The sequence below is a fragment of the Crocodylus porosus genome, unplaced genomic scaffold, assembly GCF_001723895.1.
Source record: "Crocodylus porosus isolate Cpor-Errol unplaced genomic scaffold, CroPor_comp1, whole genome shotgun sequence".
NCBI classification, from domain to species: domain Eukaryota; kingdom Metazoa; phylum Chordata; order Crocodylia; family Crocodylidae; genus Crocodylus; species Crocodylus porosus.
In genome coordinates this window covers 38,669,518-38,683,659 of record NW_017728951.1, presented here as the reverse complement: position 1 = coordinate 38,683,659, position 14,142 = coordinate 38,669,518, and the positions used below count along the sequence as shown (strand labels likewise).

Here is a 14,142-nt window from a genome sequence, read left to right as displayed (position 1 = left end):
CAAAGAACCTTGCTTGAGTATGAACACCCACTTTGCACATGGAATACAGAGACCTCTGAAGGAGTCTTGCCAATATCTCCATTTGTTACCACTTAAGCCTGTATTTTATTTTTAAAGGGACTGTGAAGCTAAAGCTTTTTTGTTGTTAGAATGGTGCCTGTTGTGAAATTAAACTGAATAGTTTAAATTGGCCGCTAAAAAGCTTTTTACATACTAGTCAGAAGCACTGGAACCCATCATACCAATAATGTATTTCCAACAAGAATCCCTGAAATGTAAGGTGTAACTGCTACCATCACACAGTCAGGGCAGCAAGGAAACTGAAGGAACAGTTGAGTTCAAAGGAAAGACACAGCCAGCTTTGCAAAAATCCAGTGAAAGGATTACAAGTTCTCAATATTGTGTATACAGCATTGACAGAGCTTTTACTAAAATCTCTGTAATTCAGTTAAACTATAGCTTCCCCCAGCTCCTCCAGTGGTAGTGGAGGGAGGTACGTGTGAAAGCGAACATACTCTGATCTTTGTTCAGCTTTTTCAGTCTGATGCTCACAAACATAAAATAGCCATTGTACCAGCTGTAATATAGCTCTCTTTCACACATCACAACTAAAATGCAATTGTAAGAGATTAATAAAAAATACTGCATGGTACAGGTGCCTGCCTCGGGCACTGTGGTCCTGAAGTAACACATTCAGCACTCTGACAATTCCTTAGCGTGGACCTTAGATTCTGAAACAAATTTTGCAACCAAGGATTGATTCAGCATCAAATTCCATAGCAGGATAAGTTTTCCCTACGCTAGGGATTTGGTCCAGTCAATTGGACCCTGAGCTGCGTTACCAACAACATCCCAACATAGTCCAGGCAGTGACAGTGGTTGACTGTGTGTTAAGCCATGGTGCACATCTGTGGTGCTGTGCAACACGGTGCTGCCTGCAGCCTGTGCTTGAGGGAGAGCAGAGGACTGCAATAGCAGTTAGCATTCTAGGACAAAATCATACGTGAGGGACCAGTCCTAGAACAGAATAGATTGGTAAACAGAAGTTAGTCGGGGTGCATCAGAAGAGCTACATGGAAGCCAAACCGGAACAGTTTCAGGAACAAACACTGGCAGGAGCAAGAGGGTTTCCTTCCTTCTAATACAGCACTCAGATGTACATCAGCCATTAGCGATACTGCCAAGTAGCAAATGCCCAGTGTTTTCAGTGAAAGTAAACTTAACCCACAAATGTTCCCAGGATATTTTGAGTATGGATATCAATTTTGCCCATACAATCCTTAATCTAAACAGTAGCACTGGCATAAGCATATGAGAATTGGAAAGTAAAACCAACTCAAAATGACAATTCAAGCTGACAAATGTAGAAAGAGTGCATTAAGCATACATAAAATGCAGCATTATTTGTTGCTTCAGGGAAGCGCAGTTTTAAAAGACCATTAGCAAAGTGATTTTGTACGTTGGCTTATAAGAGTATTGTTTGGCTTAGTGCTGCAGAATAGTGCTGAAAGTTGTGTCCAACTCTTCAGGAGGGAAGGTGTGGATGGATGAAATATTTACCATGGTGGATGTAGCAGGGCACCAGGGTGCCTGCTACTAGATAATGGCGTGTAGCAGGGCACTAAGGAGCCTGCTACTGATAATGGTGATGTAGGCTTAGCTGCCGCTCAATAGGGCCGCACAGCTGTGACTTGCCAAAGCAACTAATTGGGTCAGCTGACCGCCAGGGGGCAGGGCCTGGCCTTCATAAACAGAAGGCTGAGGCCAGAGCCAGTTCCCCTCTGGCAGCCTAAGGAGTAAGAGCTCTGCTAGAGCGAGCAGCTCTCAGTGGGGCATAGGCCCGAGGAGGCGGGTGTGTATATTGGACATTGAGCAGGCCCTGGGAGAGGGCGTGTATATTGGACATTGGGCAGGCCCAGTGGGGCACTGCCTGTGTGGGGGAAGCCTGGAAGGGGGCAAGCCCAGTGGAAGGCCCCGGAGAGAACGGCAAGTCTACTAGGAAGCCCAAAGAGAGAGCGGGCTACTTAAAACAGTCACAGAGACAGGCCGGCGAGGGCCGGCACAGGGAGTAGCCCCAGAATCATGGTCTAGCAAGACCGGCCCCATGCCAAGAGGGGGCAAGAAGGCAGCCTCCCATTGATAATATAAGATCAAAGACGTGGCTGGCAAGATGGAGGGTGCATTCAGGACCCAGACTTGGCACGGTAGGCAAGGGCGCCAGGGGAAGTCACAGCACCCCTGGAGGCTGTCCTGCCACAGCGGACTTCAGATGCAAATCCTTAAGTCAGGGTAATTTTGCAGAGTCTAGTGGAGAGCCACTCCTCAAAAGAATGAGAGAGACAACTCTACCCTTTCAAGTGACACCAGTGTAGGGGTCTTCTGTCTGCTACCATAGAGTGGGATAAGGGGGGGGGGTTGACATTTGCTGCAGGCTGTTCCTGGCCCCATCAACACCTAAGGGCAAGGCAGTGTAATACAGTGGTTCCCAACCTTTTTTGTACCACGGCCTGGTGGGAGCAGGATGGGGCACACAGAGCCAGCTACCTCCCTCCCGGGGTTGCCCTGCCATGCAGCTTTAACCCTGGAATTTCAGTTTTAACTCTGAAAGCCGCTTGCCCAGGCGGACAGATGAGGGTCCGAGCAGAGGTCTTGTGCCACAACCCGGCAGCCAATCTGCTACAGCTCAGTGGCTGAGAACCTCTGCTGTAATATACTATTTTCTATCCTGGGACAGCTGTGGTTTATTTTTTCCTTATCTTAGTGTAATACGCCTCACTATACAAATCCAATATAAATTATCCAGGGTAAATTAGTCTGTCCACACTTCAATTCATGGCATCCACACGTGCCAACCCATGTAAATGCATATACACAGCATTGGTACATATGTGCCATGTAACTCCCAACTGCAAAAAATCATTTCCTATTTGATGTGCATATGCTTTTGAAAACCTGGATAAAGTTTTATCCAAACTGAAGGGACTGGTGAGTTTCCCCTGTCAGTTACTGCAACTTTATTCTACCAAACTGGCATGTGTATTTATAAATATCCCAAACAACTTAAATGCTTGAAGTAAAAAAAAGCAGACACAGCATTAAGCACCCATTGATCAAACAATCTTTAAAAGAAAAGAATACAAAAGCAATTTTCGTAAGACATTTACATTTCCCAAAAGACAAACAGCAAACATTGCATTCTTCTCATATCAAATATTGCACAATGCCAAAAATAAATAAGTTCACACAGAGCTATCATAAGAAGTCAGAGGAACACAAGTATTCCTTCATGTCTTTTCTCATATGGATTGATGAACTTTAACATAGGTTTACTTTCTCCATTAGGCACAGTCTGCAGAATCCATAAAATGTTTTCTCCTCACAGCCTCACATGTCAAATTTATTTTCTTCATTGTTGTAACAAAATAAGTTTTGATTCAAACAGTTTCACGAGTGGGCATTTTCCATAAGGAATGACTCTACTTTCATTGAGTCCATGGCAAAATTATCCACTGATTTTAGTGGAGGCAGGACCAGTCCCACAAGGGAAAATGTTGGTCAAAAATTGCTCCAACTGTCTCCTACTCAAAAATAAATAGAGAGCTGGAGAAAGATACAGCTGAGGGAGAAGTGGCACATGCTCTCTCACACTGGCCAGCTAGCATATGTCAATTCTAAACTGGATGGCCCACCACCTATGAGGGGAAGGAAAATTTGGCCTCACTCTGTCCTTAATTCTGTCTGCAAACCCATCTGCTGTGGTGGGTAGGATTTATGATTCACACTTCTCTAAGAGCAAACCCTTTTCACTGGCCAGCCAGACTGTCACTGCAGACCAGACTCCATTTGAATCAGTGAATTACAAGTGAAAGACCAGAAGTGTAACTAGGAATGTCTGCATCCTGAGCAGAGGCAGAAATACTGGAGACTGCAGGAATGCAGTCTGGTGATTTTGGTGTGCATTGCATGTATATGACACACATCTATAGCCTACAGATAAAAGGAACCTATTTAAAACTGAATTTAAGTCACAAGGAAAATATGGCCATGGGAAACAAACTTCATTTTGGGAATACCTGCCTAAACACAACCTGGAGACAGGCATCTCCTCTCCGCGCATATAGGCTCTGAACAGGTCAGGTTTGTAATGCACTTGGAACCCACTGCCGCAGCTCTGGTCTTGCCCAAAGCAACAACGGGCTCCTGAAACTAATACAGTCCCCCTGGTGTTTGCATTTATGAGACTGTTCAACATAGGGAAGTTCTGAGCTTCAGAGAGAAGAAGACTCTAAGCAGAGATTTAAGGGCTATTATTAACTTATTCGTAAGCAGCTTGAACAAGCATAGTTCACCTCAACCCTAAACTCAGCATTTGCAACTCAGTTGTTGCAATGACAGTCCAACAGGTGGCGATGCTAAGATTGTTTAGAAATGCTTTCTCTAGTTGAGTTCAGATGAACCCATGTTAGAGAAATAATGTTTGACAGTCTCCTGAGGGTTGCCCATGGTGAGATCCCTCATGACTTTGAGTTGAGGCAGTGCCTAAACTTAAAGTCCCATTGCCTCACTGCCTTGCCATAATCTTTCCTCAGACCTGGCAATTTCATGGCACCTTTCACATTTTGCTTTTTACTTTCTGCCTTCTTTGTAATCTTCACCACACCCTTTAGCTCCCTCCCTACCCTCCTTGGTGCCTGGAAAAGATGCGAAAGCAGTTTAATTCCTGTAATGCTGCATCACTGATTTCAGTTTAGGAGCAGCACACAGGGCAAACCAGGGAAGCCAGGGTGTCGCTGGACAGCTTGCAGGTTAGGATAACATCAGAGCACAGTGTCAAGAAGCTATATACAAAAAACAGCAGTAGCAAGGGTTGAATAGGGGCCATCAGCCCCTTGGATTAACTTCTTCAGTTTTATTTTCTTAATCCATTCTCCTTCATTCACCCATGGTATCAATTTCCTCGTCAATAAGCAAAAAGGCCTTTTTCTGTTCACTAGAATAGTGGCAGGGACTTGACCACTGTAGCTGTCTGTAGTCATTGCCCCTCCACTCCCATTCAAAGGACCAGAGAGCAAGATGCTGCAAACTGCTATTCAAAGTGTGTAGTGTTTAGAGTCACACCTGGTCACTGGATGGGACACTACGTACATGTAAAGGATTGTGGAGCCTGTGGCTTATAAGGAAAATCCTGCATCAAGAATGGAGTTTGTATCCGATTGTGAACTTAGCTGCATTTCCTGATCACCATCCCCACCCATGCCCTGAAGAAAAGTGAGGTAAACAGTGAAGTACCTTAATGCCACCCTCCACAGCAGCCCAGAGGTGAGCTAGGAATAGAGCACAGCTATTGCTCCTTCTTTGCTCCAGCTCTTCAGCAGGTCCCTCAAGTGACCACATACTGCACTGCAGGAGAGGCAGAACTGCAACTCTTGTCCCATTTGCCTATCTGTTGGGTTGTGGGAGCCCAAAAGAGCAGCACAGGCATTAGATCAGCTCCTCCTGAGCCCAGGGTAAGGGATGGCTTCTCTCCTTCACAAAGACTCAGGGGGGAGGGAGGAGGGAGAGAAGCTGAAAATCAAAAAATTCTCTAACTCTGGGCTGAAGCAGCCACAGGCAGCTCTAACCTGTGTCGGCTGTGGATCACACCCAATGGGCCACGTCACCCAGGGACAGCTAGAGCCCATTGTTTTTTCCTCAGCTGTGAGCCAGGGCAGAATTAAGGAAGGTCCCAAAGACAGCTTCTCTGTCCCCTGCAACAAGGGCTCATGCGATTTCTGCTTTGTGTGCCATTGGCATGGTATGAGGGGTGCAGAACAGAGAAGCCCTTTGTGAAAGTTTTACACCCTCAGGCTGAACAGGTGAGATGCTGCTACTGCAGATTAACCTTGCCAGAAAGGATGCTTAGGGAGGGCATACCCCAGACAAAGAGCAAGGATTAAACACACAGCTGGTACTGGTAAGGGCGATGCATTTAGGAGGAGATCAGCTGTGATAAAGCCTAAGCTAAGAGCCTCAGGATGTCTAGTGAAGATAATCCAAAGTGCACAGGGGAGAAAGAAAGGTAGAGGAGCATTGCATATTCTTTTCCCTCATGCAAGAAGTCAGCTTCTTGGATGTAAAGCAGTGATTCCCAACCTGCGTGCCATTGTGCCTTGAGATCTTTTCAAGGGTGCTGTAAGATGTCATGTAACATCAGCACTGTTAGGCATGCACATATGATTCATAAGATAAGCCCACAGATTTCATATAGGAATCCATAATTTTAAAAGCATTCCGATTTGTGGTCTTTCAGAGATCTTTGCTACAGAAGAATTGCTCTATTATTTTTTTGTAATCAAAAAACAAGTCAAAACTAAGAGCTTGCAATTTCAAAGGGGTACCTTGAGTCTAACAAAGGGTGTCTTGAATCTAAAAAGGTTGTTTAAAGTAACAAAATCCCCAGAAGACTCCTAAGCTGCTGCTTTGTACCCAAGAGCAAATCCATCTGTCACTGTCAGGGGGTTTTGCATTCCCAAAAGCAGCATACACGGAACCTTGCAAACAAAAATCCCATCAAGGGACAAAGGGGAAGAGGAAAACAATTAGATTAAAATAATGTACACTAGAACATTTGCTTGCATAAAGTAGTCTTCAGAGTCCTTTCGCAAAAACCAGTCTAGCGATTCCTTCTTGAAGAGAAATCCTAAACCACCTGGGATTTGATGCAAATGAACCCAGTGTCCAAGTTATAGCATATTCATTGGTATACTCGTTTTGTGAAGCCTGTAATGAGTAGTCCTCAAATAAAGTCTCAAAGAACTTTTTACAAAAGAACATTTTCCATTAAATCCTTTTTTTAAAATAATTCTTATTAGAATAACCAAAGGGATGGTGGCTGGGATGCTCTTGACCGGGGAGGATTAGCTCTTTATCTTGATTCAGAGCTGTCAGAGAGCTCATCAGAAATCTCCTTGTCAATTCAGATGGTTTTTCCTTAAAATTCAGAAGTACAAACAGCCTTCAAGAAAAAAGGCACCAGAGGCTGAAAGATATCTCAGTGAAAAAAAGATACTTGAGGGAAGAAAATAACCTTACTTCCACCTATAAATAATTGTAAAAGACCCAAAAATATCACCCCCCCCCTCCCTCCCCACACAACATGCTCTAGAAAATCCCAGATTCCAAAATACATTGAGATTCAGCGACCTCTTGGGGGCACAGGTGGAGGAAGAAGGTTTTCACTGCTTACAGGCCTGCAACAAGACACATAACAGGAGCATATCAGAAACCAGGGAACAGAATTCTAGAATAGCAAATAATATTTAATATCTAATATAAGAACAATCTACATTGTGATATCTAACATATGTATTGCATGCTAGTGATTAGGTAGGACTGGCAGCAGCAGGACAACTAGGAACAGAACCCAAGAGTCTGGTATAATACTGGCTAAGTCATTTGTTCCCTGTTCCTTCTCCATCTTTACATAGTTGCAATAATATAGTAGCTGCCCATCTGCCAGGAGGGTTGGGAGCTGCTTACCGTCTGTAGAGTACTTTGTTAGGGTAAAATGGTAAACTTATATAGCATCTTTCTTCTGAAGATCTTGGAATGAAAAAGACAAGAGGGATATAATTGGCCCCTGCAGTTTCAAAAGGGTTCTGGCTTACTAGTGCAAGAGCTGAGCTAACATGAAGAATTCCCTGCTTCTGAGGATGGTCAGCAATTGTATCTGGATTACTGTAACAACTGAAAAATATCATTAATCTCTGCAGTTATGCAAGGTAGGATCCCCAAGATGGACTACACAGATGTGTGCTGGTTTAATTAAAGGGTTGTTTTTAAATCAAGTTTGTAACAGCTTATCTAAACATTGTTAAAAGCAACCCGTTAGTCAAAGTAGCGCAACTTTTGTGCTGAGATGAGATGAAACAAAACAAGTCTTGCTCAGAGTACAAAGATAGCTCACCCACTGGAGGGAATTCCTTCTGCCTACCATGAGTTCTTTTCAAAAGGATCAGGTATTAAGAGGAAAGATACTAGATTAGTTGGATCAATCTAATTCAATATGGAACATGTTATGTTCCAGGAACACAGCACTTATTAGTTTGGCTCACACACTAAGACGATTGCTGCAGTAAGATTATTAACTTGGAAACCAATTCTAAGTATTACGGAGAAGCAAATGAATTTCACAATTTATTAGCAACATTTGCTTCCTGCAAACAGCCTCACAACTCCTCTGAAAGGATACATTGCACATGGAGTTTTCTGTGCTGTTCACATCATGCTATAGATGCCATTGGAAGCTTGTGATCAAGCTCAGTCATATGCATTACCTGCTTGCACCTCGGGGAGGCACTCTTGGAGGCCTTTCAGGCAGAGTGAGAGGTAACCTCTCCAGTTGTGGGGCTCCTGGACTGTGGCTTCTCTTGGATTCTGGGATTTCATTGTCCTACACAAAAGAAAAGGAAAGGGCAAGAGAACTAAGTTTATCCACATCATTCACAACATGCTAGCATCTTAGATCTCAGCAGTGTTGGGATACTGCTGGACACCCAGGGCTCAGGTTCAGCAGCGACTTCCAGTTGCTACTGTGATCACAATTTTTGATTCTCCCTTCCCCCCACCCCCAATCAGTGCCTGGGCCAGTTGTCCTGTTCACACTGCCCTAGTTACTCCACTGTTAGATCTCATCCTAGCTAGCAGCCTCAGAGGTTTCTAGTTAGAGTTTTGCCCTTCTGCTCAGGATCAAACCAGTTGCCAGCTTTGGGAAGCCATTTTTCCATAGGTCAGATTGTCAAGGGCTGTGGAGGTTTTCACCTTTCTTGGTAGTATGGGCAATAATCAGTTTCCCAGGATCCTTCCAATAGGCAATATTCCAGTTACTTTTGTCAATGCAGTCAAAGCACCATCAGAGCCTTCATTTCCCCTGGTTTTACTGGTGCCGTGTGTTCTTAGCATTTCTGGTTTTGTGCCTTGCAGATGTGGCATGTGAGGTTTTGGCATGGAAGATTTTTCAAGCTCTTTGGTTAATGGTTGTCTGCAAATACAAGAGACTGGACTCAAAAGCCTAGGGGACCCCTTCCAGTCCTATGTTCCTTCAAGATTCCACTCCCCACACAGGTATATCACCGTCTTTGGAAGGAAACTTGGGGATTGGACAAATAAGCATGTGAAGATCCACTTATAATGTAACAGAGAATATATTTATATATGTTCTACAAGTAGCATTGTGCCTCTGACCTGTGAAGTCCTTCCCAGCTCTATTATTCTATGAGGCATGCTAGGTGCTTTGTGGAACAGGTGCTCAAGAATGATCCCTGCCTCAAAGAGCTTTTAAATTAGACTACAGATATGAACCAAGCGAGGGGTAAGAACAGATGTAGAGAGGGTTACATTCACAAGGTTGCACAGAGGCCCATAGCAATCACATTTCATATTAGTTTGTTTCTTCTACCTTTTACAGCAGAAGTGGGTAACTTTGTTTTAATGAAGATCTAAAGCTGCTTTGTAATTTTGTAAGTTTTGTTAGTAGAATTTTTTTTAAATAGTGCAATACAAGATCAGACCAAATGCACACTGAAGGCAAACAGACAGTGTACAACAGAGCTGAAAGCATACCTCGCTATCACCTTCCATTCCACTACTGCCACTCATGACGCTTCGAGTACTGGATCGGTTACTTGCACTGCCTGGAGACAGTAGAAGAGAAAAAACAAGTTAGTTGTTAAATCTCATACACTTATAGGGAAGTTACCTATGGAAAATTCATGCCAGTTTCCCCTTTATGTCTTAATGCCCATTGAAATGGTCAGACTGTAAACAGGCAACACTAAACCATTTTTAAATTGTATAGGAGAGACCTACCACTCACAAGCCTGTGTCGTGTGAAGCAATGTAACTATTTTGTCTGGTGCCCTGCTGAAAACTTGGAGGACCTCTATATGGAGTATCAAATGAAACACATTCAAAGTTGCAATGGTTTCGGTTAGTGCAGACAGACAAAAAGAGCAGATCAGTTAGAGTGGGGGTTTTCAGCCTTTTTTAAGGAGTGTACCCTTTCTGGACTATACCCCCTTCTGGCTGGGTGGTGGGAGGCTGAAATCAGGACCTCCCCCCACTGCCCAGCCAGCTGCAAGGAGGAAAAAGGGAGTGGAGGTGGAGGTGCGCGGGGTGGAGGGTGTGGGGCCTAGGCCTGGGACCCAGCAGGGATAGGGAGGAAGCCAAGCCAAGCCAGGCCCAGGACTAGGCTAAGGCCAGGGCCTGCTGCACCCATCCCTTCCCCCATGCCCAGGGTTGTTTCCCAGCAGGCCCTGCACCAAGAAAACTGTCGCCCCCAGCCCCGGTTCCTCCCCACCCTGGCACTGGCCCCAAACTGCCTGGGGACCCCAGCCAGGGGCCGGAGCAGGGCCAGCCTTGGCTGAACCACCAGGCTGGAGGGGACGAAGCCTCCGGGACCCCACACCCGGCCTGCCAGGTCCTGCACAGTCAGGGAGGGGCATGGGACAGAGCCATGGTTTGTTCGGGGGGTGCAGGGAGGGGTAGTGGCTCCCACCACTGCACACATCCCAGTAGGACATGGGATGGGGGGGCATGTGCCCCCAGATCTGTGCAGGGCAGGATGGGCTGCCACTGTAGGCTGGCCAGAACAACGCCAGGCTCTTCCTGGTGGGGGGGGGTGGTTTGTGCTGTGCTCTGGGTGGGTGGCAGCAGTGCTGGGGGGGGGTGTCAGTGGGCTACTACAAATCTTGCAGTGGCTGCAGCCCCCTCCCAGTGCCACAGCTGCCCTCCACAGTGCAGTCCACCCTCCCCCCCTCTCTTCCCCCCACAAGAAGAGCTTGATGCAGCCCCATCCCCAGTCTACAGTGGCAGCCTGCCCTGCCCTGTGCAGATCCAGGGTGCATGTAGCAGCAGGAGCCACAGCCCCAGATAAGCTGCTCACAGCTCCGTCCTGTGCCCTGCTCTGAGCGACTGCCCCAGCCCCAGCTCCCTAGACCCACTCCCTCTGTCACCGCTGCATGCATGCCCCTCCCCACCCCTGCTGCAGCTGCTGGAAGCCCACATCCAGGCTGCCTTGTGGCCCTACGGGCTGAACCTCATTAGCCCCCACTTCTGCCACCTGTGGATGGCACAGAGAAGCGGGGGTACCTGGGCGCGGGGAAGCGGTGCGTGGTGGCAGCCCCACCCCTCCACCTACCAGTACCTCTGCTTCTCTGCACTGCCACTGCATACCCCCTGGGGCCTTCCCAAGTACCCCAAGGGTACACATACCCCATGTTGACAGCCCCCATGTTAGAGCAAATCAGCAGCACAGTGTTATAATTTTAAAGAGCTATAACAGTTGCTTTCTCCACACCTTCATTTTGACAGATTAATCTAAGTATTCATCCTTTCTGCAATCCCCTATCCTTGGTCTTTGCATTTCACTCAGCTTGGATATCAAGATCAGGCTCATTCAACTGCACTTTGCTTCCAGGAGGTCCTTCACAGGTCCGTACCTTGCAGTCACATTAAATCAGTGGTTTTCAAACTGTTTTCTGTGGAACACTGGGCTCTGCAATAGGTCGTCAGGGGTTCCATTAAGAGACTAGGAGTAATGGTGGAGTGGGATGGAGGCAATGGGCCACCATTGCCTGGCCAGGTCATCTGGCTCTGCATCAGTCTTTAGGATAGGTGTGGGGGGTCCACAACAGAAATAATACGAAAAGTTTCCATGACTTTGGGAAGTTTGAAAACCACTGTATTAGAATCACCAATGCTGCATTTAAATTAAAGTGTCGACTCCAATATCAGTTTACACCTCAGGAAACTGCCGTCACAGTTGCTACACCAAAATTATGCCCATTTGAAATCCCAAGTTTTATGCCAATCTGACAGCTCCAAGATGGTTATGTTGCCAGTACTCAGGTGCCAGTACTTGGATGGCTCTGCAGTAGTAGGGTTCCAATCTACAACCTGATAATCCTCTATAATTTTTAAACCAGTATGAGGAATGGGGAGGTCTCCTCACAATCCTAGCATTACATACAAGTATTGGAGTCAGGGCAAGACAGCACCCACACCACCAAATGCAGTCTCCCAGATTTTGAGAGGCCCTGTGGGTGCTGTGGCTTCTGGTCATAGCTGCTGTTGTAGCAATTTTAAAGGCATCTTTGACTTTCTAAAACACAGCTGAGGCAGCCAATCTGTGTTTGGTGGGTGGTATGATATCTATAGCTATTCAGTGTGGGTAGATTACACCAAGATACATATGAGTCAGTGTTGTAGTATTTGGGAGGGCAATATTTGTTCTCTCAGCCAAACCAAGAGCCAAAGAGAGGAAGTGAGCTCAGTTCTGTACCAATGAGTGGACCAGGGGACCTACTTACTCGTCGTGCTTGAGGTGCTCTCCGTTTTCCAGTCCCCTCGCTTTAGCTCCTTTTTTGGTGGAAAAGCACTTTTTCTGGGGGTATATTCATAAATCCCGCATTCTACTTTCCCAGGAGAATTATACAAATGGTGAATAGGCTCAGTGATTTCCAAGTCTAGACAGGGAAATGAAGCATAGTTCAGTCACAGTCAGGGTTTTCTCAAGTGCTGTAGACAACCATACTTCCATACAAAAGATTAAATGTGAACTCCCTCACATCAGAATTCAGAGTCCAGCAAGGAATTTTGCCCTCACAGCTCAGTTTCTACCAATGTTACAATGGATTAGGGCAGCTGATCAACAGCTCTGCTCTTACTTGCAGGAAGAAGGTGATACTTCCAAGTGACATCATTCACATCAACATTCAACGCAGGGGTTGGCAACCTATGGCCTGCAGGCCAAATCCAGCCCACAGAACCACTGGATCTGGTCTGCAGAGCTACGGCTTCAGCTGTGGGCACTCTCACCATGCCACCATGGGGACAAGCAAGGGTGGCAGTCAGGTCCTAGTACAGACTACCTCTGACCTAGGGTGGGTCATTCTGGGTCAGAAGGTTATCTGTCCCTTCCTTAAGGTATCCAAGGAAGTGTTCCCCACCTTTGGGTAATACAACCACCTTTGGGTGACACTAGCAAATAGCATCACTATTCTCCCTGCACAGCAGAAGCACACTGGACTGAATAAGCCACTTTGTTCTCTAGCTCTCATCTCCAGGCTGATTACTGTGGGTCTCTACACAGCACAATGCAGTGTTACACAGAAATACTCAAGTTTGCACAGAACAAGCTGGCTTAGCTGCTGGAAGCAGTTTAGCTGTGGTAGCAAAGTACTCCACCCAGGCCAATGTCCTCTGCTTCTCAGTTCAACAGCTTGCTGCAACTTAGATCTAACTCAAATATCTCCACACCATACTGCAGCATGCTTTGTATATGTGTCTTATGGTAACAGCCAAAGTAAGTGAAGATTCTTGTGCTGTGATTCAGACTGTCACTGGCTTGCTACATAGTGCTGGACAAACCATGGAATTGTTCTCTTCAGCCCTTCTGCCTCCCCCCAACCTGTAGAACAGTGGCACTGGACCAGTGCTCCATCCAGGGCACCCCTTGTAAAGTACAGGGTACATGAGAAGCACTAGGGCAACTTTAAGGGTTGGGCAGATTATGAGACAGGCAGAGTGAGTACGACTACTGATTCAGATCTAGGAGTCTCAGGCCAGTAGGACTAAACAGAATGGTCCAGAAGACAAATCTCAACATTCCCCTCTCCCCAAGAGAAAAAAGCTGTGTTGTCAGAAAGGATCTGCTTGGCCTGACCTGTCCTCAGGATAAGGATGATGACACAAGAGGGGGTTGCCTAACACTGGGACAGACTAAGAGCATGGAAGAGGATGGCCTTATGTTTGTACTGTGTAGCCAGAAAGTTTTCAAGAGATTCAGAGCACATGGAGGCTGCACCTGGAGATACTGTATTGTTTTTAAGACAGCCCAAAGAGAAGAGCCTGGAATGGATTAACAGATTGGCTGCAATATGGGGGAATCAGAGTTAAGGGGAAGGAGCCAGCTTTAAACACATTCCAGTTGCCCAGGCCTTCAGTCATGCCCCAGGGACCAGATGTGCACAGAGCAGCTGGAGGGGAAATCACAGCAGGCTACCTCGTGCAAGTGTGCAGCTGAGGGGACTGAACATTTCAAAGCCACATGTGTACTTACAGCTCTCTTGGAGCCACTTGCAGACAGTTCAAAAGACTCAAGAA

The 14,142-nt window shown here is 46.2% G+C and overlaps 1 protein-coding gene across 1 annotated transcript in view; it reads right to left on the bottom strand.

Annotated features, from left to right (window-relative positions):
* Positions 1–3,103: 3,103 nt before the first annotated feature.
* The window catches only part of PIK3AP1 (phosphoinositide-3-kinase adaptor protein 1), a gene marked incomplete at its 5' end in the record, with an annotated part of 73,250 nt that continues 62,211 nt past the window's right edge, over positions 3,104–14,142 (bottom strand). Inside the window, 4 exons of the mRNA XM_019555529.1 lie at positions 3,104–7,229; positions 8,316–8,431; positions 9,601–9,671; positions 12,348–12,503. Of these exons, the coding sequence (XP_019411074.1) occupies positions 7,175–7,229; positions 8,316–8,431; positions 9,601–9,671; positions 12,348–12,503 (398 nt within the window). The remainder of the gene's footprint in view (positions 7,230–8,315; positions 8,432–9,600; positions 9,672–12,347; positions 12,504–14,142) is intronic.